This window comes from Brassica napus, chromosome C5 (assembly GCF_020379485.1).
Source record: "Brassica napus cultivar Da-Ae chromosome C5, Da-Ae, whole genome shotgun sequence".
In the NCBI taxonomy this organism is placed as follows: Eukaryota; Viridiplantae; Streptophyta; class Magnoliopsida; order Brassicales; family Brassicaceae; genus Brassica; species Brassica napus.
In genome coordinates this window covers 3,392,102-3,417,800 of record NC_063448.1, presented here as the reverse complement: position 1 = coordinate 3,417,800, position 25,699 = coordinate 3,392,102, and the positions used below count along the sequence as shown (strand labels likewise).

The 25,699-nt window shown below is 34.3% G+C and overlaps 4 protein-coding genes and 1 long non-coding RNA gene across 14 annotated transcripts; 3 read left to right on the top strand and 2 right to left on the bottom strand.

The window, feature by feature from the left end:
* Nucleotides 1–748: 748 nt before the first annotated feature.
* On the bottom strand, nucleotides 749–2,325 carry LOC106415678 (phosphoenolpyruvate carboxylase kinase 1). Its single transcript, XM_013856439.3, has 2 exons — nucleotides 1,377–2,325; nucleotides 749–1,217 (listed from the first exon to the last, which is right to left on the bottom strand). The coding sequence occupies exons 1-2, from the start codon at nucleotides 2,185–2,187 to the stop codon at nucleotides 1,168–1,170; spliced, it is 861 nt and encodes a 286-aa protein (XP_013711893.2). The 5' UTR covers nucleotides 2,188–2,325; the 3' UTR covers nucleotides 749–1,167.
* A 3,684-nt stretch (nucleotides 2,326–6,009) lies between these two features.
* Nucleotides 6,010–8,544, top strand: LOC111198164. The gene is made up of 10 exons (XM_048757900.1): nucleotides 6,010–6,258; nucleotides 6,523–6,625; nucleotides 6,710–6,814; nucleotides 6,906–6,983; nucleotides 7,074–7,129; nucleotides 7,215–7,272; nucleotides 7,355–7,480; nucleotides 7,574–7,669; nucleotides 7,838–7,909; nucleotides 8,302–8,544. Exons 1-10 carry the CDS (start codon nucleotides 6,152–6,154, stop codon nucleotides 8,362–8,364), a joined length of 864 nt encoding a protein of 287 aa, XP_048613857.1. The 5' UTR covers nucleotides 6,010–6,151; the 3' UTR covers nucleotides 8,365–8,544.
* Nucleotides 8,545–9,982: 1,438 nt separating this feature from the next.
* LOC106415092 (low-specificity L-threonine aldolase 1) lies at nucleotides 9,983–14,657 on the top strand. Of its 5 annotated transcripts, none has more exons than XM_048757895.1 (9): nucleotides 9,983–10,125; nucleotides 12,537–12,999; nucleotides 13,312–13,423; nucleotides 13,525–13,575; nucleotides 13,653–13,857; nucleotides 13,928–13,986; nucleotides 14,082–14,182; nucleotides 14,307–14,373; nucleotides 14,463–14,657. In XM_048757895.1, the coding sequence occupies exons 2-9, from the start codon at nucleotides 12,557–12,559 to the stop codon at nucleotides 14,499–14,501; spliced, it is 1,077 nt and encodes a 358-aa protein (XP_048613852.1). In that variant the 5' UTR covers nucleotides 9,983–10,125; nucleotides 12,537–12,556; the 3' UTR covers nucleotides 14,502–14,657. The 5 variants fall into 5 exon arrangements, with proteins under 5 accessions (XP_048613852.1, XP_048613854.1, XP_048613853.1 ...); XM_048757897.1 differs by having other exon boundaries at nucleotides 9,998–10,125; nucleotides 12,541–12,999; XM_048757896.1 differs by lacking the exon at nucleotides 9,983–10,125 and adding an exon at nucleotides 11,513–11,773.
* Nucleotides 14,658–14,874: 217 nt separating this feature from the next.
* LOC106415091 (putative lysine-specific demethylase JMJ16) lies at nucleotides 14,875–24,749 on the bottom strand. Of its 6 annotated transcripts, none has more exons than XM_013855709.3 (12): nucleotides 24,552–24,749; nucleotides 19,744–19,791; nucleotides 19,257–19,579; nucleotides 19,116–19,178; nucleotides 18,955–19,032; nucleotides 18,379–18,876; nucleotides 18,073–18,288; nucleotides 17,751–17,912; nucleotides 16,165–17,656; nucleotides 15,977–16,080; nucleotides 15,692–15,889; nucleotides 14,875–15,490 (listed from the first exon to the last, which is right to left on the bottom strand). In XM_013855709.3, exons 3-12 carry the CDS (start codon nucleotides 19,569–19,571, stop codon nucleotides 15,221–15,223), a joined length of 3,396 nt encoding a protein of 1,131 aa, XP_013711163.2. In that variant the 5' UTR covers nucleotides 19,572–19,579; nucleotides 19,744–19,791; nucleotides 24,552–24,749; the 3' UTR covers nucleotides 14,875–15,220. The 6 variants fall into 6 exon arrangements, with proteins under 6 accessions (XP_013711163.2, XP_013711162.2, XP_013711160.2 ...); XM_013855708.3 differs by lacking the exon at nucleotides 24,552–24,749 and adding an exon at nucleotides 19,976–20,129; XM_013855706.3 differs by lacking the exon at nucleotides 24,552–24,749 and adding an exon at nucleotides 20,027–20,124.
* LOC125587431 lies at nucleotides 20,131–24,311 on the top strand. Its single transcript, XR_007323713.1, has 2 exons — nucleotides 20,131–20,923; nucleotides 21,009–24,311. It is a non-coding gene; the product is annotated as an uncharacterized LOC125587431 (long non-coding RNA).
* Nucleotides 24,750–25,699: the final 950 nt, after the last annotated feature.

The window sequence follows — 25,699 nt, the reverse complement described above, 5'->3', positions numbered from 1 at the left end:
AAGTTGCTAAAGAATAGTATTCTCTCTTTTATTAAATATAAGATGTTTAGGTAGAAACACACGTATTAAAAAAATTACTTTTTATTTAAAAAATATCATTAAAACTATAAATTAATGCTATTCAACTAATTACAAAATAAACTATTAAAATATGATTAGATACACAGTTTTTAATAAAGTAAAAGTTATTTAGAAAAATGAAAATCTCATTTTTCATGTTATCTTATAAGTCTTTTATTGTCGCAAGAGTTGGATTTTGAGTTTATAAAAGTTGTTATTAGTTCCGACTTCCCGGTCCATTGGAGATTCCGCGCTCGTAAAGAGTCGGAACTCTCTATTTCGTTCTATTCTAAACCGTGGGAACCTTCGTCTCTTCGACACAAATATTTTAAAACATATTATATATTAGAACATCAAAATTTCGTAAAACATCCTACATTTAGAAATGGAGAGAATATCATTCATCATACAATTATAAATTATATCGGTTTTCAAATTTATAAATTTATATATTCATTTTCGATATAATTTATAAATGTACAGAGATTTATAAATTATATCGGTTTTCAAATCAAGTTAAAGATGATAGTCTTTAAGATAATCATCAAATAAAACAGAGGAATGTGTGACATCGTTGTATATTTCAAGGTAATTTAAATTTGATAAAGAATAGTATCATTCATCATATTCTCTTAGTTATCATCGAATGTGTGAATTTTGGTTATAAAAGTATTCAAACAAGAAAAAGGAACATAGCAACTTATTTTATAGATAAAGCAAAAAAAGAGAGTACAACTCTGCTTTCTCATCCTTTTACACACCCCAGAAGGAAAAAAAAACCCGTAAAAGGCGGAAAAGATCTTTATACTCTACACTAACGTCTACCCTAACGACTTATCAGCATGCAAGCCATCCAGCTTGGCATCAAGCTCTTTTATTTAGCTCATGCGTTCTTCCAGAAGAGTCTTCTGGTCAAGGGCGGAGTTTACAAAGCCAAACCCCCAAATTTACATGCCGACACACACACACACCTGTTAGACAAGAAAGGGCGATAAGCACTACTACTGATGATGATAACTCTTTATTACTACTCCGTTACTACTTTTATTTATTCTCTTGGTTTCCCATTTTATTATATATCCGAATCTCTCTTCAAAACTCATTCTCTTAGATGAATCTCTCCTCTGCTTCTCCTGCTCTTTGAATCCATGGGTGTCCTGCAATAATTTATAAAAAATAAATACATTATTTGACTTTTCTTTGATCAAATTTACTGAAAATCCGGATCAATGACAGCAAATTCGGGATTTGTTGAAAAAAATGTAAAAAAAAAATGTGAATTTAATTTTTAAAGATAAATGTACAAAAAAACTTACGGAGAGCTTGTTCGGCTGAGAATCTTCGAGAAGCATCCTTACATATCATCTTCCTCAAGAAATCTTTCGCCATCGACGAAACTCCCCTGAACACCTTCGGCGGAAATCTCAAGTTCCCTCTGAGCACAGCCTCGAAAATCTCCTCCGCCGTGTCCCCGTAAAAAGGCGGAGATCCAGCGAGCATCGTGTACAAAACAACTCCCACACTCCACAGATCAACCTTCTCCCCGTACGAATAACCCATCAGAACCTCAGGCGCCACGTAATACGGCGTCCCCACCACACCTTCCGTAGTCTCGCCCTCACCCAACCAAACCCCAGACCCGAAATCGCAGATCTTAACCGCATCGTTCCTAAGATCCACCAGAATATTCTCCGGTTTAATGTCCCTGTGAACGACGCCGTATCGGTGGCAATGCGCGAGACCCTGGAGGATCTGTTTCGCGAACGACGCCGTTTGGGACTCGGAGAAGGTCCCGGAGGAAACTAAACGGTCGTAGATCGAGACGGAGGGATCGACCAGCTCCATGTAGATGGAGAGAGTTGAGTCCGTGTCGACCAGATCGTGGATTTGGACGATGTTCGGGTGAAATGACAAGAGGGCCATGATCTTAGGCTCGTTGTCGATGCACGCGCGGTCGAGATCGTCGGTGAGAGAGCTCTTCTCGATGGTTTTGCAGGCGTAGAACTCGCCGGTGGCCGGAGCGTAGACGCGAGTCACGGTGCCGAAGCGTCCGCGACCGATCTCTTCGCAGATCTGGTACTTTTCGTTGTTGTTGTTGTTGTGTCCGAGTGTTTGGCTGTAAGTCATAGTATTTGGTTCTTGTTTTGGTGGTTGTGTAGTTGTTGTTGTGTGTTGAGTTGTGTTTAAGAAGAAGAGGAGGTTTGGAGTCCGCTGTACTTTATTAATAGCCTAAATTCTCAAGGAATATTCTTTTTGATGCCTACAGGTTTTTTTTTCTTCCTTCCTTCAGATACGATTTTCTGTTAAGCTTTCTTTTTATTATTACTTTTTATTTTTATTTTTAGTCATTTTAATATCATTTTCTATTTGAAAGTCAATCAATTTATATTGTAGGTGTAATTTCCTTATGTACTTATTTGCAAGACTGGTATGTTTTTATTTGTGTTTTTATTTGTTTAGATGTTACTAGGAGAAGGTTTGTAATATTATATTCATATTTATAAACATATTCATAAGGAATTTCAATCACTTATTATATTCTAACAACATGTTGACAAAAGAGAAATAAATATCATTTATATTTTTGAATTAAAAAAAAATATTTTATATTATTTTATCTGATAATTCTTTGGTTAAACGAATGGATGATTTAATATCGTTGTTGTAAAAAGGCAAATACTAAAGCGTTTGGAATGATTTGAGTATCTTATTTGGCAAGAAATCTTTAGTTTAAAAACATTTGTATGGAAAAAGTCTATACTACTTAATGATGAACAATAATAAATAGTGTTCAATCGGGATCTTTATACATATTCTTCTAGAACGTTGACTTGATGATGATGCATACAGAGAAAATAGAAAACGGCATAAGTCACATATATGGTTTTACTCTATCATTGTTCATGTATTTAAGTATGGTTGTTATTTTGACCGCTAATTGTTCCATATTGATGGTTTCATGCTCTCTTTTCTTTTATGCATGTCTTTGTCTTATGTCCTTTGGTTATTCTAATGTTAATTAGCTGTTGTGTTTACAGATTCTTTGCTCACTAGGGGTTTTCAGGTACGTATCACACCCCCGCATGTCTCTACTTTTTATATTTTGTTATTGCTTTCCACATCATTCACTTGCCCAATTGTAAAGGTTTTTCTGTTAACTTGTACAAAAACAGATAATGAAAATCGTGTTTCTTTTTTGAAACATAACCTATAATTCTGGTTGTGTGACACCTTTTTGGATGTTGCATAAAGGAATGAAAATCCATTTCGTAACAAGCAATTAAAGCAAAACAAACACAAAAATTCTCAGACGTATTCAAATACTACACGTCAAATGACAAATCACATGTAAAGTAAACATGTAAACTAAGTTTTATAGATTTCGTAGGGGGTCAGGTAACCCCATTATCTTCCACGCCTCTATTAGTAAGAACTAAGAAGTAAGACCAAGGCTTGCCAACATTTTGAACTTGATAAAACAACATTTCATCAAAGCTTCGAAATATGGGCCCAAGGGAGAGTGTAATTGGCCTAAAATGAAATAAAGCCCAAACATAAATAACTAGACTGTCTAGAGAGAAAATAAGAAAGAAACGAGGCCCAAATTGATGCAATGGATTTGAATCACAACATCTCCAACCCAAGATCTATATCATCTATAATAAAACAAGACACATACACACAAATTTTAAAAAATTACGTATAAAATACCAAATTCTCAAGCATTGTTTCCGTAATACTCTCATATGTGCTCACTCAATCAACACATTCTGAAGTGATAAATGAGCCTCTTTATTTTTAATTTGTAGATTGCCAGCTAGAAATTATTGAAATCAGATATGTTCATTGACTGATATTTCAACTGTTACCTCAGGCGCTGATCTTGCATCTTGCTAAACTAGTTTAATGTTTTTTTATTTTGTGTGAACTTTATTTTATGTATTTTTATTTTATGTGAATTTTATTTTATATATTTTTATATTGTGTGAACTTTATTTTAATGTTATGTAATATTTATCTTATTTTATTTTATTTTGGTGTACTTAAGTTATTCTAAATTAAATTTAGTATATGTATTTATGAAAAGAAATAACTATAAGAACCAAAAAAAAATACAAAAATACTTTCGAGGTTTTACTATTCAAAACTTCAAAATTTGTGGATTTGAAGTTGAGTGAAAATGACACAAAACCTCAAAATTTTAGATTGGGTTGGAGATGCTCTGATGCATTGCCCGTAAATAGCAAAGAATCATCGGATCAATCAAATGTTAGTATGTAGTCTGTTAATAGTCCACGATGAGATTCGAACCCGTAACCTCCGCCCCGGAGGCGACCGCCTTATCCATTAGGCAAGCCTGGTATGTTTTTATTTGTTTAGATGTTACTAGGAGAAGGTTTGTAATATTATATTCATATTTATAAACATATTCATAAGGAATTTCAATCACTTATTATATTCTAACAATATGTTGACAAAAGAGAAATAAATATCATTTGTATATTTGAATTTTTTTTAAAAAAAATTATAATAGTATAATATTTTATTTTATTTTATTTGATAATTCTTTGGTTAAATGAATAGATGATTTAATATCTTTGTTGTAAAAAGGTTATATTAAAGCGTTTGAAATGATTTGAGTAGCTTATTTGGCAAAAAATCTTTAGTTTTAAAACATTTGTATTGAAAAAGTCTATAGTACTTAATGATGAACAATAATAAATACTCCCTAAGTTCTTTAAATAATAGACTTTTTAGAAAAAAAATTTGTTTCACAAAGATGTATTTTTTATGTTTTTTATGAAAAAATTGTAAATTTCAAGAAAATTAATTGGCTTTATTGAATTGCTATTGATTAAAAGTTATTGAAAACTGAAAATTACAGAAAATGATACATTTATTATGGTAGTTTAATGTGTTTTTTTAATATATGTGAAAATAGTAAAAAGTCTATCTTTGTAGAACGGAGGAAGTAGTATTCAATGGGGATCTTTATACGTATTCTTCTAGAACTTTGACTTTATGATGATGTATACAGAGAGAATAGAAAACGGCATAAGTCACATATATGGTTTCACTCTATGATAGTTCATGTATTTAAAGCATGGTTGTTATTTTGACCTCTAATTGTTCCATATTTGATGGTTTCATGCTCTCTTTAATTTCCTTTACCTTTGTTTATTTAGTAGTCATAGTTATGTCCTTTGGTTATTCTAATGTTAATTAGCTGTTGTGTTTACAGATTCTTTGCTTACTAGGGGTTTTCAGGTACGTATCACACCCTCGCCTGTCTCTACTTTTTATATTTATGTTATTGCTTTCCACATCACTCACTTACACAAGTGTAAAGGTTTTTTTTGTGAACTAGAGAGAAATAAACTTGTACAAAAAAGATAATGAAAATCGTGTTTCTTTTTTGAAACATTACCTATAATTCTGGTTGTGTGACACCTTTTTGGATGTGTTGCATAAAGGAATGAAAATCCATTTCGTAACAAGCAATTAAAGCAAACAACACACAAAAATTCTCAGACGTATTCAAATACTACACGTCAAATGACAAATCACATGTAAAGTAAACATGCCAACTAAGTTTTATAGATTTCGTACCTGACCACCATTATCTCCAAAAAATTAGCTCCCCCCTCCCCTCTATTAGTAAGAACACACAAAGACTTTCAAACATTTGAACTGATAAAACAACATTTCATCAAAGCTTCGGAATATGGGCCCAAGTGAGAAGTGTAACTGGGTCCAAAACGAATTAAAGCCCAAACATAAATAACTAGACTGTATGAGAGAAAATAAGAAGAAACGGGGCCAGAATCGTTAAATCAATCAAATGTAGTCGGTGGTAGTCCGTTCATAGTCCACGACAAGCATCGAACCCGTAACCTCCCGCTCAGGATGCGAGAGCCTTATCCATTGGGCCACGCGAAGTTAATTGCTATACCTTTTTTTTTTGGAACACGTTAGTTGCTATAAAAGCAGTCTTGATTCGCCGAAGTCTCACTTATTAATTGCTACTTCTCGTGCCCTACTCGGCTCTGCCACGGCTCTCGCGATATCGACTGCGTCTGTTCCCTCCTCCATGATGGCTTCCGCAATTTCCAACGCGTTTCGTTACCCTCCTCCTCAAATTGGTCATCGGAGTTCCAATACTACTCTTCGAGCTCCCAAGTCGCCGTCTTTCGTCAGGTAGCTTCTTCGTCGCCTTCAAAATCGATGCCTTTCATCTCTATGACTTGCTTAGCATCAGGATTCAGCAGCCAATAACGTTTAGAGATTTTCATTAAGTTAGTGAGAAAACCCTTATCTTTGTCATTGATGAGTTGTTAAATGAGCTTCAAAGCTGTAAGCTTTTCTTACAATTGGCTACAGAGTGTATAACTTCAGCCAAGTTCCATTGTTGTGCTCAACTTTGTCCAGACCATTTCCTTATTTGTAATGAAAATTGTTCAGGCTTCTTCCTAGAAGGGTGTTGCAGAGCAGGATTGTGATACGTGCTGCTTCGTCTGCTGCTGCTGGAAACCCACAGTCTGATGGTGACTTTAACCCATATGAGGTGATTCATCCCTCGAAGAACTTGTTTTACTAGTTATTGTTTCTCTCTGCACTACTCAATCCATGGGTGGGATTACCTTGTCAGGTTCTTGGTGTTAACCCTATTGAGGGCTTCGACAAGATCAAGCAAACTTATCAAAGAAAACTTAAAGAAGCTCAGAGGAGTGGTGATGAAGCCACTGCTGCTCTAGTAAGTTACTTCTCTCTTTCTTTGGTGTCCTCTGTGTAATGATTTTATTTTCTTTTTTGTGTTAACACGTCTCTGTTTTTCCTGTTGATAGCTTGAGAAAGCATATGATAAGCTCATGTATTCCCAGTTAATGAATAGGAAAAAAGGTGTGACTTTCGGTTCCTTTAAGGTATGTACCCTTTCCTCCTCCCTTCTAGCCAATATTATACCGTCTTGAACTTCCTATCTTAATCCCCGGGTGAAATTTCTCTTAATTCAGGTTTCCAAGGACATTAGATACGCTGATAAGCAGCCTTTAATACCATGGGGTCCAAGGTAAGAGATTCTTTGTGAGTTTATTTATGTTAAATCCTTCAAAAGCACTTTATAATTTATAATCTATTGACCCATTTTGTTACAGGTATTCCAAGTCCCCCAAGAACGATATGTTGATCAACCTAGCAATATCAGCTGCGTTCGTAAGTATGAGGTTTTGAGGATTATGTTGCTCCTTCCACAATCATATATGAATCTCTCTCTGTCTCTTTTTTTTTTTTGCAGAGTGCATGGATTGCCATCCAACGTAGTGTTGAGTACAAACCGCTGCAGTTCATGTCCTTTGTGTTCGTTTACAGAATTTTTGAGAAATTGAAATCCTTTGAAGGCCCTTCAACTCCAACATATAACGTGAGTTTTTCAAAAAAAATATTATTGTTTAATGTTGATACACCAGGTGGCTCTTATAGTCCTGATTAGCGTTGATGTTGACACTGGCTGCAGGAGGAAGGCGAAGAAAATGGACGGGGATTGAAAATGGGAAAGAGGCTTCTTCGGTCTCTTTCATTAGTTTTCGGCTCTATACTTGTTGCATCCTTGGTATGTAAAAAATCTATCAAGACTCCTCTATTGTATGTTGCACTAGCTGCTACTAGTTTCACTTTATCAAAGAAAGCTTCTTATGTCTATATACTAGTTTTCACTTCATAAAAGTTATTTTACTTGATTATAGTCTACGTTTAACGCATAGTGAATCATGCATTACAGGCATACACTGGGATGTTAAATGTCATAGAGTACATGGGCAGCTCCATACCCATTGCACTCTACAATAACCAGGTTAGTGTTCTTACCCAACGCCCATCTCTCTTCACTTGGACCCATCCCTTAACTTAGTCCCACACAAAATGATCATTTTGGTTGAGGATCATTAGGTTAATAGATGAAGCCTCAACAAACAACAGTAGTTGATTAGGTTGTAGATGATTTATGCTGTTGATCCGTAATATGATATGTCACATCTATATTCTATATGTATTATGGTATGTGTACTTCTACCGATGTGAAATCTAGATGCACAACTTTTAGTTGGCTATATGTTTGGGCATGATCTCTGAACCAAGAAGGGTCTGGTCTCTAAATTTTAATAGTTCCATCAGAGATAACCAGGCTTTCTGATATATTTCAACAAGAACTAAATCAACAGTTCTGACGTTGATAATGGATTGCAGGAACTTATAATCACTGCTTCATCGGCTTTGATGCTCTATGTCATGGCGTCATATTACAGATAATGAGAGAGTACAAAGAGCTTGATCTACCATGAGGGTTTGAAGAAGTTTTTTTGATGTATGTGGCTGCTAGATGTTAACAATTTGAGATCAAGTTCTTTTCTTGGGAGAGATTTAAATTTATCTTTTATAAATATTTTGTTTTGGAAAAATCAAGTAAAAGAGACTCTCGCTTGCTGAAAAGTTTCGTTTCGAAAATTGTGATTGGTTCGATTAGAAAAAGTGCCAGGCGGCTTAGACTGAATTATGTATTACTTTCAAAATTATATATACATAAATCTTATATAGGTTACGAATGGAAGGGCATGACACGTGCAGTTTTCCCGTAATACATTCACCATTCACGTTTTTCTGTTTGCAAAAGCAGTTTAAGCGTTGCATGCATTTCAATATTTTTGTCATTTTGTGTAAAAAGCAGGAGATCTGCATGCAGATCTTATGCGCTAACATTTGGTGGTGCTGATCTGTTTTTTTTTTTTTTTGATAAAAATTAATTTTGTTATAAATACTTAACTTTAAAATATATTTATCTGATTTCAAAAATAATGTACAATGATTAACTCAAACTATATAGCTTACACTAATACTGTTTGTGTTGTTTTAAAATTATAAGCATGACGTTCAATCATCGACAAAACACAATATTTTCAAAGGAAGAAGATATAATTTTTCTTACATAAATATCAACAAGAGTAAGTAGTTAATATTTTTTTTATGTTTTAAAATAGTTAATATATAGGTAAATGATTGAAATTTTGAAAATCTATTGAGTGAAGACAATTTTAAATGAAATCTTAACCGAAAATGTGTATTTATTGAATTGTATGATCAAATAATTTTCATGACTAATTACCGTTTCAAATATCTTACACCCACTGGTAGAAAGTTTCCTGGTGGTAAATTTAACCAAATGTTCAATATTAGTGTAACCTACTGGTTCTCTCAAGAAAATCTTGATCACCTGAAAAGAAAATAAAAGAAGTATAAGTATCTTATAAACAATTTACAGGCATTTCGGCCGATCTTATAACATTTAAGATATTTGTTTAGATATCTAGGTGTAATTTTTATTGTTTTAATATATGGTCTATAGTTTTGAACTGATTTTGTCATTCATAAGTTATAATACATTATTTAATCGGTTTGATATGTTTCTCTCATGCATGATCCGTTTGATCTTGCACGTGTCCCGCTTAATTTCCAGTTGTACTGCTTGATCTGTTCCGGTTGAACCGCTTTTACTATTCGAAACCATAATATAACAAGGAAATAAACAGATAATAATTCTCGCAAATTGGTTTGATGAAAAAGAACGAATCAAAGCTGGAAAACAAATCTGACTGAGACGCAGCGGTGACGATGCATGAGAGCATAATTATGTGGAGGTTTTTAGAGTGGGATTTTTAGCGGAATATAAGAACCCGTCTCTTAATTTTTAACTAAAAAAGTTAAGAACCGGCTCTTAAAACTCTTATTTAAAAACTGATTTTTAGTTTTTTTTAGTTAAAAGCTAAGAGACGGTTTTTTATATTACATTAACAATTTTACCCTAAGAACCCAATAATCATGCTCCGAGTAGGAAAGACACGTAAGAGCTGACTCAGTCTCTATCACAGTCACGTCTCTATAAATAGAGAGAGGTGCGTTGTTACAGCTGCTCCACACTAATTTTTTTAGACTCTTTCGAAAAATATTGACGTGTGGGTGAACGATCCTTAAGAGTTCCGTCTTTTACTTGTACGCCTTTCTTTTACTAATAAAGTGGTACGTTCCTTCTCCTCCTCCTCAAAATATAAACAAATTTAGCTGTTTTACTAATGGTTTTAGGCTTTTAGCTATTATGAAGAATGTTCATGCAAGCTTTTTTCCGTTATTAAGGTTTTTTATAGTCTTATCATATAAAACCATTTACGTTATTTTGGTTTGAAAGCCTTTAGTCAAAAAACAAAAATTAGCTGTTTTGGAATTAGATTAATTAACGTAACAAGATTTGTAGACGACGTTACTTTACCTGGTGCTGCAGTTATATTTGTCTATATATATATTTGATATTTCTTTTATGAAAAGTCTATAAGCAAATTATTTATCGATCCTTATATTCACAACGCATGACTCATATATTATGAATCTGATAAGGGCCAGAAGTTGAAACATAGAGCATTAGAAGAGTAGAGTCATAATTATAAACAAACCAGATTTTAAAAATATATCAAAGACACGGCCTTGAGATGAAATGAATGTGAAGGCTATAACTTTGGGTTCATCGATACGTCCGAGGAGAATAAGAAGACAACAATCTCGTGAATAACTTTTTTTTTGCCTTGGACACTTATGTTACGTGTGCTTCCCATACACAACACAACTTCATCCTTTTCTCGTGATCGTTAGATTCCTGATAGCCAATTGGTAACTTTGGCCTTATCGTATCTTTGTATGTATCAAATCAGCTTAAATTTCCACGTGGCACCCTTCTAACGTAGCTAATTACCACGTATCCTTATTTTTTTGTTGCGAATTACCGGCTATAAGTTTATTTTTTTAAACCTAAAACCTAATTACTTTATAAAAATGTTTTTTTTAAAGAAAATGATAGTCCAAAACAATTACATCTATTTCCAATCAACTATAACGAGATTTTTATCTACAATTTCTTTACATTTTTATCATACTACAAAAGTAAAAGTATCTATAAAATTTTGAAAAATAATTGTTATATATCATGATTTTCAAAAATAAATCTAAAAATTGGCATTTATTTTAAAATATTAAATAATATGTAAAATAAAGACTTTAAGCAAGATAATATATATTAGATAAGAAAACTAAAAATGCTTTTTACTATAAATCTATTTTGATTAATTACAAAAATCTTTTAACTAGCATAACTTTAAATAATTTTAATAAATTAAACGTATTATATTTTACTATAACGAAAAAGCTTTGTTTTTGCTTGATATTTACATTGGTTTTAGTTTATTTTTCATTATATTTGTACAGTCTAATAAAAGTATCCAAGTAAATCTAATTCTTATGTTTAATATTATTAAAATAAACTTCAAATTATTATATTAATTTATGTTATTTAAATTTTAAATGATATTTAAAGAAAATATCACATATCAATAAATATTAGGTCCAATAAAACGTTTCTGTTTTTAATTAGAATTTTTTTTAAAAAAATGCTTAAAGCAAAAAATCTTTTATTTAGTCTGGAATCTCTGTTTCAGATTCTAATAGCAATAAATCTGAAACTTTCCTTATTTTTTTTGTCAAAAGTTTTAATTTCAGATTTTAATAGTAATAAATCTGAACTTTTCCTTAGCTTTTTTTCTTCAAATATTCCTCAACAAAGGCTATATAAAGTCTTTAAGTTGGAATCATAAACACGAGCATCCTTCTTCATTTTGCACAGGTACTCCTCTGGTTTTATGTTTATATCCAAAACCTTTAGTATTAGCTATTTATATTTCAATGTGTATCATTTTAGTTATTAATCTCTGGTTTTATTTACTAACTGAATCTTACATATTTTAATACTTTAACTTGCCTGAGGGAGTGTTACATAAAATACACTTCTATGCATGATCATCTGGGAGTCTGTGATTCATTCTCAAGTTCTCAACAGAATGGTTATTCCATATACTTTAATTACTACGTCTGGTTTTTCTTTTGTATCAATATTTTTAGATTTTTTACATTCTTTATTACTTTAATAAATATTATTTTAATATACTTCACGCTTGTGAAGAAGAAGAATCTGAAGATATTCTAAGCTTTTATCTCGTAATGATGATGTTAAGAAGGAGACATTTTAATATTCTCCTCATTATAATTTATATTACCTTAAAACAGTAATCATTGAGATTCGTACGGAGGTTTGCGAGTTAATAGGAGAGTTATTGTGCTGTCCCCATTAGACCAGTTCATATATTCTTCCTTCTGGTCTGACGTCAAACTGTTATAACAAATTATTTAAGAGAAATCATAAACGATTAGGAGAGAAGAGTTACCTTATCTAACACGTTAGGGCTTAAGTGTGTTTATCCTTTTCTTTTGGATTACGTTTCCGAGTCTCATTAGGATTGGTGTCGTTACAAATAGGCCTCTAGTGTTTTATTGCTTCTGCTGCTTATGACTTTCTAACCAAAAGAAGATAACCAATTAATGTGTTATAGGTAGGTAGATTGGTATCAAGATGGTGATGAGAATCGTGGATCTACGTTCAGACACCGTGACAAGACCCACTGATGCAATGCGCGAAGCAATGGCTAGTGCAGAGGTGGACGATGACGTCCTCGGCTACGACCCAACGGCTCGACGTCTTGAAGAGGAGATGGCTAAGATGATGGGGAAAGAAGCGGCTCTGTTCGTGCCATCTGGTACGATGGGGAACCTGATATGCGTTATGGTTCACTGCGACGTAAGAGGCAGCGAGGTGATTCTTGGTGACACTTGTCACATCCATGTGTACGAGAACGGAGGGATATCGACAATAGGTGGAGTGCATCCCAAGACAATCAGGAATGAAGAAGATGGGACAATGGACTTGGTGGCTATAGAAGCAGCTATTAGAGATCCTAAAGGAAGCACGTTTTATCCATCAACAAGGTTGATTTGTTTGGAGAACACACATGCCAAGTAAGTGTCATAATTTCTCAACACATGCGCATGGCCGGTCTTTGAGATTTTGGGAATATAGACGATTTAATAAAGAGTTTATATAGTTTTTCTTTTTTGCAACTTTCCTATATATATATATACAAATTTAGAAAAATTCTGGAGGCCATAAACCAATGCTTCACTAGCCTATGCATCCATGTCACGGATGAGTATGATTTTTTTATATATTAGTTAGTCTCTTATGACGATCTTCACTAGCCTATGCATCCATGTCATGGATGAGTATGATTCTTTTTGTATTAGTTAGTCTCTTACGAGGATTTGACACAGCTCTGGTGGGAGATGTTTGAGTGCGGAGTACACTGATAGAGTTGGAGAGATTGCCAAGAGACATGGATTGAAGCTTCATGTCGATGGAGCTCGCATTTTTAATGCTTCCATTGTAATAACAATCATCTACTTTATCTCAATATATGCCTTACACATCACAAACCACTAGACTAACCTATTATGAATTTTTGTTTGTTTGTTTGTTTGATGTAGGCACTAGATGTTCCAGTCCATAGGCTTGTGAAGGCTGCTGACTCTGTTTCGGTGCTGTTCTCTTATTTAACCTCTCATGAAAAGTTTAGATAAAATGGATAATTTGGGACTCATTCACACATGTACAGGTGTGTCTCTCTAAAGGTCTTGGAGCTCCGATAGGATCTGTAATCGTTGGTTCACAGAGTTTCATAGAAAAGGCCAAAACGTTAAGGAAAACATTAGGTGGAGGAATGCGACAGATAGGTGTCCTGTGTGCAGCCGCTTTGGTCGCACTCCAAGAGAACCTCCCAAAGCTACAATCTGACCACAAGAAGACAAAGTTGTTAGCTGGTACGTATGCACCAACTCATTTATCCTAATTAATCACTATAACAATAATTAACCACTAAATATTTTGCAGAAGGGTTGAACAAAATGAAAGGGATTAGAGTAAACGTTGCAGCCATGGAGACTAACATGGTGCGTACTGTCACTACTCTCTTGTTTTTGTTATCAATAATAATAATGACAAAAAATGTTGTTTGTTTTAATTAATTTTACGCCATCAATTTCAGATATTCATGGATATGGAGGATGGCTCAAGACTGACCGCTGAAAAACTCCGCAAGAGTCTAACGGAGCATGGCATTCTCGTCATCCCGGAAAACTCTTCACGGTACGTCTAGCAAGTACAAGGTTTTTATTGTTTCATACTTAGGATTTGCGTTTGAAAAAGGTTCTGAAAACGTATATATATTCTAGAAATATAAAATATTTACGTGTGATTGTGGCTTTTTCAGAATCAGAATGGTTATACACCACCAGATAACAACAAGTGATGTGCATTACACATTGTCTTGCTTACAAGTAAGATTATTTTTATTATCATCATTTCTCTCTATACGATCCACTTTCTTTACTGCTATTTTTTAAAGAATTGATATTTTCTTTGGCAGCAAGCAGTGCAGACGATTCAGGAACCATGCCAGAACTAAATTGGCCAAACCAAAATGCTCTCTCTTTTTTAAAAATATTGTTTGTCTAAAGTTACTATTAATTAAAAGCTACAAGGACCAATCGATCTTTAAATGAATTTGTCACCCTCATGTCATGTCATCCATTTTATTATTTTATTTTTGTTTTATAATTTACACATACATAAGCCATGATTGAACAAGATTGAAACAAAGACTTGATATGACCAGAAATGAAGAATGGATGGATGAAACACACTCGCAGACAATTGCAAAGTAAAAATGATTATATAATGTGGTTTTTGACTCTACGTACCACCAGTATATAATCATTTTTCTTGTGACGTGGAGTTGAGTTCATCCATATATATGTGATACGTCGATTGTAGGAGGCTTTGAAACTAGAAAATGTTGGTTATAATCTCTTTAAATTCAATGCCCTTTGGACTTTCAAAACAGAGGAACAGATGTCAATACTAGTAAAAGTGATGTTGAACTGTTAACCAACCCACATATGGATCTTGTAGTCCGACTAGTAACCAAAAACTAATGGTTTCAAGAACCCAACAATTCTTCTTTCTTTCTCCTTTTCTTGTAGTTTGAGAGAACGGAAGAAGAAACAGGGTTCTACTTGCATGTTTCTATCCTTCCTCTGTAAGAATGTCCAAAAAAAGAATGAGCAGAGGGAGCCTCATCAACTCTGTATGTACACAACTAATATCAATCTCCTTCAAATCAAGTCAGCGGCGATTCTGGAGCTCTTCCTTCACAAGTTCTGTCACCAAATCTATGTTAGACTCGCTTAAAACCTGCTGAAGTGAGCTTAGTTCCTCCATGTTAGCTTTCTTCAGCAGAACTTTGAGAGTAGAATTTGTTCCAGCAGGCAATAGGATGCTTGTGTTGGCTTCTCTGGGAAGAGGATTTGCAGGGAACTGAACTTGTGGCCTCGAATAAGGCCTAGAGTCCCAATACTCTGTGCAAACTCGATTCACATCTAATGCTTCAATAGCCTGTTTATCAAATTAATGTATATATCTGTCAACTAAATTTACAAATGAAGCCTTACATTTCTAAATCAAAAAAGTTTTTAAAACTGATTTTAGTATTTGTTTTGTATATATAATTAGAAAACCAGATATATAAGGTCCAGTGCAGTTTACAACAAGCATATAATTCTAAGGTTTTAAGTCGAAACTTGTAAAGAACTTTACCTGTATGATTGCGGGTGACGTGTATCCAAACATTTCAAAACCGTCAGGGCTCCCAGAAGGCTGTAGAGGAGGAAGATCTAATCTACCAGCTTTGTGTTGCTTACTTATCTCTTGGTTTACTCTTTCTCTCACCATCTCCCAGCATCTTGTAGGCGACAAGTGAGCAAACACCTCACTCGGATTAGCTTCCAAGTAAACCTGACAAGAAGAACATAACACACACTTCAGTTTTTGTTGATATCATTCTTTCAAAAAATTTAGACATTAAGAAACATATCAATTTACCATGAACAAGGGACTATTGCGTCCAGCATCAAGAATCTCTGACACGTAAAAGCTCATGTTCGTTGGATCCAATATATTTATGTACCTAACCCGGCTTCGAAACCCTGCACCAAACAAGAATTTAGACATTAAGCACTTGCAAAATATCTATGAATATATACATCTGTTTTTGTTATTAGAGTTGCAACCTTTGGGAAAAATAGCTTGGCGGTTGCACCATGATTTTCCAGAGAGCACACATCCATAACTTAAAGGCTCTACTTTGCATTTAACTCTCCTCACAACTTTTGCTATACGTGGACCCTTTTGGCGGATGATCCTATCCGGACTATTGTTTTGCGAGCAAGTCGGTGTACCTGAGTTACTTCTTGTCCCATTAGATGGTGTACTTGATTTACTTCTTGTCCCATCAACCACATCCAGTATAGCCAAACCTCCAGAGATTTTGGATTTACTGCTAGTAGGTTGATTGCTAATGTCCACTCTATTACATATATCATCAGCTACGGCATTAACTTCTCCATGCGGTACAGAACTCGGTACATCCTCTCTCACTGCTCTTTGGTCATTAGTAGGCAATGATGATATAGTGTTCCGTGTATCAGGCAAAGAAGTTACTTGCTTTTCGAAATTTGGAGCAGGGGTTTTACCAATTGCTTCCAACGCTAAAACGTGGGTTGGTCTCTCTCGTATTATTCTCAAATGCTTGCTAGAAGAAACTGAACCTCGCGAATTCTTTTTACCACTAGTGGGCTTAGCAGCTGCCACAGAGACCATTCCTCCTTCAGGTGGTTGGCAAACTGAATCTTTTAGAACAGAAGACTCATTAACAGTTTCTTCTTTGACAGGCTTCATACATTGGCTTGGTGTTGATCTCTCCTCATTGTCTTTCAGAAGTAAACTAACATCTGCTTGTGGACTCAAGTCCTTGTGCACTTTCCCTTCTTCATCCATCTCCATCTTTCTTTCCGACACGTGTGCACTCAAAGCCAATCCTAAGTCCTGACGCGCCCATCTATACACAGCGCTAAGTTTCCCTTCCACAGCCTCAACGAGAACATTCAGCTCATCGATATCATAGCGAAACAGAAAATATTTACTAACCAACGGACAGGAACACAGCTGCCTCACATGAGTCAAACACGTATACTTCTCTGGAGAACAACGGCAGCCAGCAGCGGAAAGGTGCAAGTCAAAGAAGCAGATACAGCACTCTCTCTCGTTGGTAGCATCAAAATTACTATGCATCTTCAATGCAAGCGAAGAGCTGCATAGAAACTCTCTTCTTGTACGTTCAATGTCAATGCGTGCCTTGAGTGTTTTTGCCAAGATTCCATCCTTTCCGCTGAACTGTTTCCACCTCAAGTTGTCAATAGTATTTTTCTTCAGTAAGTTCAGCTCCCAGTCGGCTTTCACTACTTCTCTTGCAGCCCCAAGCAGCAATTTATCGTGTGAGATGGACGTTTTCCTACCCTGTTGACAGTATAACTCAATGGCAATCTGCCCATGAGGTAGCCAGTCAACTGGCGCTACATTCACAGCTTCAGCACAGTTGAAACCACAGTTAAATCCAGCGTGGTACGCCCGGGGAAACGTCAACACAAACTCTCCAGCGTGCTGGACGCAGCGGTGCACAGGTACTCCTGCCGTTTTCAGTTTTGACGGGGAGAGTTGTGTTACCTACAGTAAAAAAGAGCATCAAAGGATTTATTTTTATGTAACCATAAACCAAAACAATTTAAATAAATGGAATCATAGAGTTTTAAAAACTTGCTAGCTTATGAAGCAAATCAGGCTGTTCTTCGAAAAGGTCAGGCAGATGCTTTCTCATAGCGTCCTCGAGTTTAACAGCGTCCTTCCCCGCAACACCGTACCACAGTTTTGGTGCACCCCAGTGCATGTAATTTAACGAATACAAGTGGTGATCTTCAACATGCTATTTTGGTAAAAAAACAATAACACAAGACATGTTACTTAGTAGTGGAAAGTATTAAAGCAAAATAAGATGTAGAGTAATGAAAAATACATCCATTGATATAACAAAATTGAATAACAGGAAGATTCTCCAACTAAGCATATGCTAAATCAAATCTTACCCAGCAGAAAGAAGAAAAGCACATCCCAATATACAACCACGGTACAAGGACACCAGAGATATCACTGCCCTCGTGCTTAAGCAAGGATCCTGGAAGCCTTGAGAAATTATTTAGGTTCCAGCCTGATTTTGCATATTTTTCGTCTGAAGAAGAAGATGATAACTTGGGGAATCCGCTACCAAATACCCCAGTTTCAAGGTCGGCACCATATAGCACCTATATCAAAGAATCAACACCTCAGTCAGGAGATGCAAAGGCACTAAACAGACCATAAAACCTCCAAATATAAAAGGAATAAAACTTCACCTCTATCTCTTCAGTTGCTTTATCTACTATACGCCAATATTCACCTTCAACATCCTCAACACCTGGCTCCCAGGAGTTACCAACTCTACACTCTTTATCACAAAAAGTTTCACTCTTCTTAAAGTACTGAGCCTTGAACTCATCAGCATACTTTTTGAAGTCGTTTAGAGAGAACCCTGGACCAGGTTCAAACCCAAACGTCTCAAATCCACTCGTTTGTGTGCTTGCATTGCCGTTGGTGACAGCATCCACTCCCGTCTTCATGCACTTTCTTTTCTTCCTTCTCATTTGATTAGAAAGAATCTTCTTCATTGAACTCCGGTTCTGAAGCTTATCCACTCTTTGCACACGCGTGGTGAATTTAGAGCCTTCCCATACTTGCTTTTCCTTCAGAGGGCAAGGGGGTTTCCAGGAAGGAGGAGGAACAATGCGGCAGATTCCATACTTTTCAGCCTTTGGTCTTATTTTAGCTATATAACTCAGAGTGTCTTCAAACTCCTGCAAACAGGTTTGCACAGTTCATGTCAGAACATAAGGATCTAATATAGAGTAGAAAGTATAGAATGCAAACAAGACCTCTTCGGTCGGGTAGAATATAGGGGCGTCTTCAAGGTCGGGCCTACGAGCTTCATCTGGATGCCATCTCGCAGTTACCTGTGAATATGAAACAAGAAATAGTAAGGCATCTAAGTGTTAAGTTCTTTCTGAAGTTGTGGGCATTAATTGAGATTATTAACCTTCTGGCAGTCATTACATTCTGCACATCCCCGGGTCACACCCTTTGGTAGAGAAGGCTTCTTCTGCAAAGGACGCAATGAATGAGAGAAAAGGCACACAAGTTGCTGCAATTGCATAAGGAACAAAAAAAAAGAACTAACTTGATCAAGATTTTGAGGAGAGGCATTGTCATTGTTAGGTGCAGTGTCATCATCATCACATCCGGCATAGTTGATCCAAGGTCTACGCCGTAGAGACCGAGCAGCTTTGAGTTCATCGGATTCAATCTCCTCCATCTTATTAGCTTGTTCGGTTACAGAACTTTCCATTGGAGTCTTGGTTTTATCAGCAGCAGCACCAGGGTCAGGGAGTGGTCTTTTTAAAGTGAAAGAAGCATATGATTCAAAGCCAGGAGGAACAGATGGTAACTCATCACTCTCTTCTTTCATACAGACTCGCATCAGCTCTGTCCCCATTACAAACTCTGCCAACACCAACATGTAAGTCTCAAGAATATCACAACCCAATTATTTTAAAAACAAACAAATGAAATACTAATAATACATCACCTGATGGAATATATGTAAAAGTCAATTAAAATTTAAAAAGACCCACAAAACAAACAAAAAAAGGAGAAAAATTGCTTACATAGTTGAATCTAGGGTTTCTTGAATTGGATGGTCAAAGGTCCATCAACTGCAGCAAGATTCATGAAACCAAAACTCAGAATCGGTGACAAGGATTTGAAAGATCTGAGGAACACTAGTAATTTACAAAAATTAGTAAATACGTAATTAAAAAAAAAAAATCCAGATTTCGATCTAACCCTAAACTCGACCAAAGAATCAGATTATTTACGAAATTGATGAAGAAACCTCACATGTCCTTATTCAATATTTGCATAAATAAAATACAAATCATTCACCACAACCTTTTCTATATTCCCAGGAAGAAATAAAACAATCTAAGGGATGAAGGAAGAAGAAAAGGTCAAATTGGGAATTAAATCTACAGGTCCATGTTTGGTATCTATACTATATTAAAAGGGCTTGAGGGAGGCTTTTTAGAGTGTCCACGTCGGACAGGAAAATAGTCCAATCAGAACATTTCCTTTTGCCACGTCATGTACTTTTTTTGGTTTATGATTGTACGTTGGGGCTCTTTCTAACAGTTAAGGTGGGCTTCTGTAGGGGCTCTCTCTAAAAAAATGATTGGCCCACCCAGCTCTTACTTCTTCGTCTTCAAGTTTTGGAAGTCTCTCCCGACGATTTCACTTCATCTTCTCCAATCCCTAATTTTTTTTTCACCGTTACCTTATCATCAATGACTATGTTAAAGCCATTCTTCAATGTTTTGTTCCATCTCCCCTTCATACTTCTCCTATATAAAGCTCTCTTTCTAAACTTAGATCCATCCTAAATCGAAAAAATTACTCTGCAGAAACGATATCCATGGCAATGAAATCCACCACGAAGTCTCAGCTAGCCACCGGTAAATCTCCCGTCGCCATGTACTTCAACGACATCTCGCCGGGACTTTCTGAGTCACAGCTTCGATTCCGATTGATCCATTTTTGGGAGGCAAAGAACATCGCCAAAGGTGGAACTTTAATTGGGGTTGGTATGGGGTTACCCAACTCAACAGCTTCTGTGCGTAACTTCATCAAAGCCTCGAAAGTAACCACTTGAAGCTCAATAGTATAAATGTGTTTTGTCTGTGTGATGAAGAGCCACACAGCTACGATGGAGAGATACTTCGATGATATTTATAATTTTGCTGGAAATAATAGTTCATCATCGCTGCCATAGTCAATCCTCGCTGTCGTACGGTAGTGTTGGTTTGAATTTTCCATTTTGTCTGGGTATTTTTCGATCGCCAAAATTTGACTGAGGTTTTCTTTTGGTAATAAGCAGATCGACAAGTTCAGATCATTGAGAGGTAGCAAAATGTTTACTTGCAATGATCAACGCATAATTGCTCTTGAATTGGACACAGGTGCAAGTCGACTACAAAGTCTTGAGCAATTGATGGGCCATTTTACAGTGAAGATCCAATGTCCCTACTTCCCATGTTTTGTTTGTCTGTTGGTATTTTCTGTAATGGAAGTGTCAATCTTTTGGTAGGGAACTGTTAAATCTTCTTTCTTTTTTTTGTAAAAAGGCCTACAAAACTGTTAACTCTTCACAAAGCATTTTTGAGGTTTAATTCTTTTTCTTTTTACTCCTCTCTATCTAATCTAAGTGTGTATGCCTATCATATTTGTCTCAGTTAGTTCAGGCAGCAGTTGTGGTAGAAGACATGATTAAGACAGAGTGCTTGAAAAATGAACTGTGGTATTGTTCTTCTCTTTTAGCTGCTGTCAAAATGCTTTATGGGCTAACTGTCCATCTCTTCACCCTCGATGCAGCTATTATATATTACAATAAAACCATAACTCAATCAGATATGGATGAGACAAAGCCAATCGGCTTACCAGGTCAGAAGTCACAACCCGTTTCGGATCCACAAGAAAGAAGCAGTAGAGGTAAGTGCGGGAAACACAGTAGAAAAGCTTCAGGGCGCGTGCAAAAACGGAGGCTTCTTTATCAAACTAGATTCAACGTGTGTTTATGTGTAGCAGTGTAGATATATGTAATATTGTAGCAGTGGATGGCCCGAGAGAATGTGTACTGTGTACACATACATATATGTAGAAGACTAACTAATGTGGTTTTAATTAGTATCAAAACAATTGTTTCGATATATGCTAAGCTGATGTTAGGACGAAAACTTAGATTCTTTGTAAATTTCTCTCTGTATAAACAGTGGTTGGATGATTATAAGAGGCTTCAATCTTTCTTTTTCTTCATTTATGGATTTAAGCCTTGCCTTAAACTAAAAAATTTCAAATAAGTATAAGAAATTATTTTGAACCAGCATACAAAATTTAAATCGGTATTATTTAATGCTATATAATTTTCTTTATTATAGTTACTTTGTTGTATTATTCATATATAATAGAAAACCGGAATTTGCATAATAATGTTTCTCTTGCATTTAGGTTAAAACATGTATTCAGAGTATTGTTCATCCCACTAAAGAAAATTAAAAGTAGAAGTTTGTAATCTTGGAAAACTAGAGTTCAACTGGTTGACTATAGTTGAAGAAAGGAATACTACGTTCCAGTTCATTCCCAGATTATTTTACCATTTGCAAAGAAAATTTATTACTTATAAGGCTTACTAATTCCCCATCGTTCCTTTTCTATAAAGAACTATGGCACAAATATATTCCATATCAAATCATACAAGGAACAATTATTCCTTCAGTTTTTTTCTTATAGTTCCCTTAGATTTTTTTTTCACTTAAATTGTCACCAATTGGACCTTAAATTACATCATTTAACCTTTCAAAAACAATAGGTTTGCAAAATGTATACGAAAAAATCAGTCAAAAAAATGTATACGAAAAAGTATTAATGGATTCAAAAAATGTATAAGAAGGAAAAATAATTTATGATTTATGTATTGAATTTTAAATATAGTTCTGAATAATTTTATTTATTTAATAAATATAGAATAAAAATTGAAAAACAAAATATAATCGCATTAATTAAATAGGAAAATCTTCTTATTAATTAGAAAAGCATGTGTTTTCTAACAAGACTAACAAATAACAAAAATAAAATAAAATTTAATATTACTTTCAATAGACAATAAATTAAATATTTTTAAATGTATATTAAAACTTAAAAAATTACTCACAAAATGGTTAGTTGGAAAAACACACATAGTATTCTAATAAACTACTACTTCATTGATTTATATTTTTTTTAAAGGGCTTTTGACTACTATTTCAGTTATTTACTGCTTTTACATTAACTATTTAATTAGTTTCAGGAGGTACAACCAAATGATAATGGTCTGAGGATGCTGCTACCATCGAAGTAGATTTGACCAACAATCAAGAAATTAGAGCCTAAGCACATATCTGCCCCTCATATTAACATGCACAAATCAAAGAGCTTATGTTCAAAAAGTCTTAAGAGCACACAGTGACAATATGGAAAGCAATATCTGAACAAAAAACTATACTATACTAAAAGCCAAATATACTCACGATTTAGCATGTCCACGTAGGACTTAAAATTCAGGCCAATCAGATTGCTTCATCTCTCCACATCACCACCACACGTTTGGATCATAGAAGATGATTTTCGTTTAGTTTTTGGGCTTTTGTTTTAATCTGACCAAGCCCAGTTGAGACTAGGAATTTATTTCATTTTTGCATTATTGAAAGTCTTTTTTTTCTTTATTGAATGTGGGAAATCAAACGCCGTAATTCTTCACAACTCACCGATTCCGGCTGATGTCTATGTAACGCCTTCATTTATGTCACTTAATCAAAGCATCTATACTATAAGTTATTTTCAATCCAATCAAAATGTTGACATTAATTATTGTCCACAAATGATGATTTAATAAAATACATAATAATTTATTTACTTAATTATTTTTTCCAAGTCTCATCAAACCAAGGCCAATCAAAATAAAGAAGAATAAATCTTATGAATGGTTTCTCTTTTTTTAAGTACCAAACTTTAGCTTAGATTAAAAAAGAATGATGGAAGAATTTCTAATAAAAATAGAAACAAATTATTCACAAAAATCAGTCATAGTTAACAAAATATATGTATAATTGACAAAAAAAAAACATCTAATGTGACACTTAAGGCTATATCTAAATATCATCACCACAGACAAAATATGTGCAAACTTAGAGACTAAAAAAAAGTTACTAATCAAGACGATACCAAAACAATGGAGTAATGCATCAGCTACTTAACCGCTGCCAACTAATCATCCTATCTTTTGTCTATCTTTTGTTGATTAGCCATATCATTAGAACCACATTACTAAATGCTCTCAACGGAACCAAATCACCACCCAAACAGAATCTCACAGAGCAAACTAAAAACAAAAATAAACAAATACAATCAATTAAAAAGCGTAGTATAATTAGAGAATGAAGTGGAATAATATGAAATTAATGATATTTGATCATTAACCTCCCATTTTTTTAAAAAAAAAATATTAGGACAAAATAACAACCCAAAAATGAGATTTATTGCATGGAGTACGAGTTAGAAAACTTGAGTGTTACTCATCCGTTTTACAAGCAAGTAAAGCTATAATATTATGCCATCCAAACAATATAAACAATTAATAAGATCATCATCAAGCTAAAATTAATTTAAAATTATAAGAAGAAATTAATTAAAAATTATAAGAAGAAATAAGATCATCATCAAACTAAAATTAATTAAAAATTATAAGAAGAAATTTACCCGGGCGTAGCCCGGGAAAAGACCCTAGTATCTATTAAAATCACTCAGGAAAAACAATATGAACAACAACAAAAGCAAGCACAAGATATGATTTTTCTTCACTAAATTTGTAGTTAAAAAAATTAATCACCTTTTTGTTTTTCTTTTCAATAAAAGATTTTTTTTTTGTTAAGATCATATGAGAGAGGAAACAAACATGTGGCTTGCTAGCTTATTTGCTGGGCTTTGATATGAAATTTTTTCCTAACTTTTCATGTGTGATGAGGTCTGTCTTATTATAAGTCAATAATAACGCTTAAAAAAAGCAAAGCTGAAGATGCAATTTCCTAAGCACCTTGCTTACTCTAATAATTTTGTTTTTCAACCATCAAAGGTAACTAAACATATAAAAAGCATTAAAGGTAAGTTCATTGAGAATATAATTGTGGTTGGCTTTATAGTAAATCGGTTTCCTTTGTTTATCAATTGTTGTCGGCTGACATTTTTACTCACGGGTGGTGGACATTACTACCTGATATCCACACGGCATTTTTTCCAAAGGATATAATATTATGAAACGCTTACTCCTTCCGATTTAATTTTCGTTTTAGGTTTATACACACATATTAATAAAATATTTAATTTTATATATTTTCAATAGAAAAACATTATTATTTATACAACTAACCATATTTTAACCAATAAAATAATTAATAAAAATTTCAAATTAATAAATTCTACTTTAAAACTTTAAAACGATATTTTTTTTGTAATGAAGTTTTGTTTCTAGAATGACAAATAATTTAAAACGAAAGGAGTACTAATTTAGATAATAGATAATAGAGAAATTGCACCATGGACACAATTTTTTTTTCCTAATTAGGTGAACACCCAGAAATCCTATATAATGGTACTTTAATTGCTAAACACCAAAGTTTACTATTATATAAGTAGATTGTTAATATCTATGTTCTTTTTGTATTATGAACTAATTGACTCTAGATAATATTCATATAGAATAGTGATACATGTAATTATATAAACATATCCATATATTTGTCCAAAAAAATATAAACATACATATTTAGTAATTTTGTTCTTTTAGAGAAAAAAGTTCTGAGAAAAATATAAATCTATGGAAATTACGTTGTCAAAAGTAGAAAACTATTTTAATATTTTGACTCTGAAAAGGCAAATGAAGTTTCTTACCCGTTGTTAATGGTATCAAGTATCAAACCTAACAGCTGGATTATTATATAGGGAATGGACTTTGGAGGAAAAGCAAATGTTACCTCATTT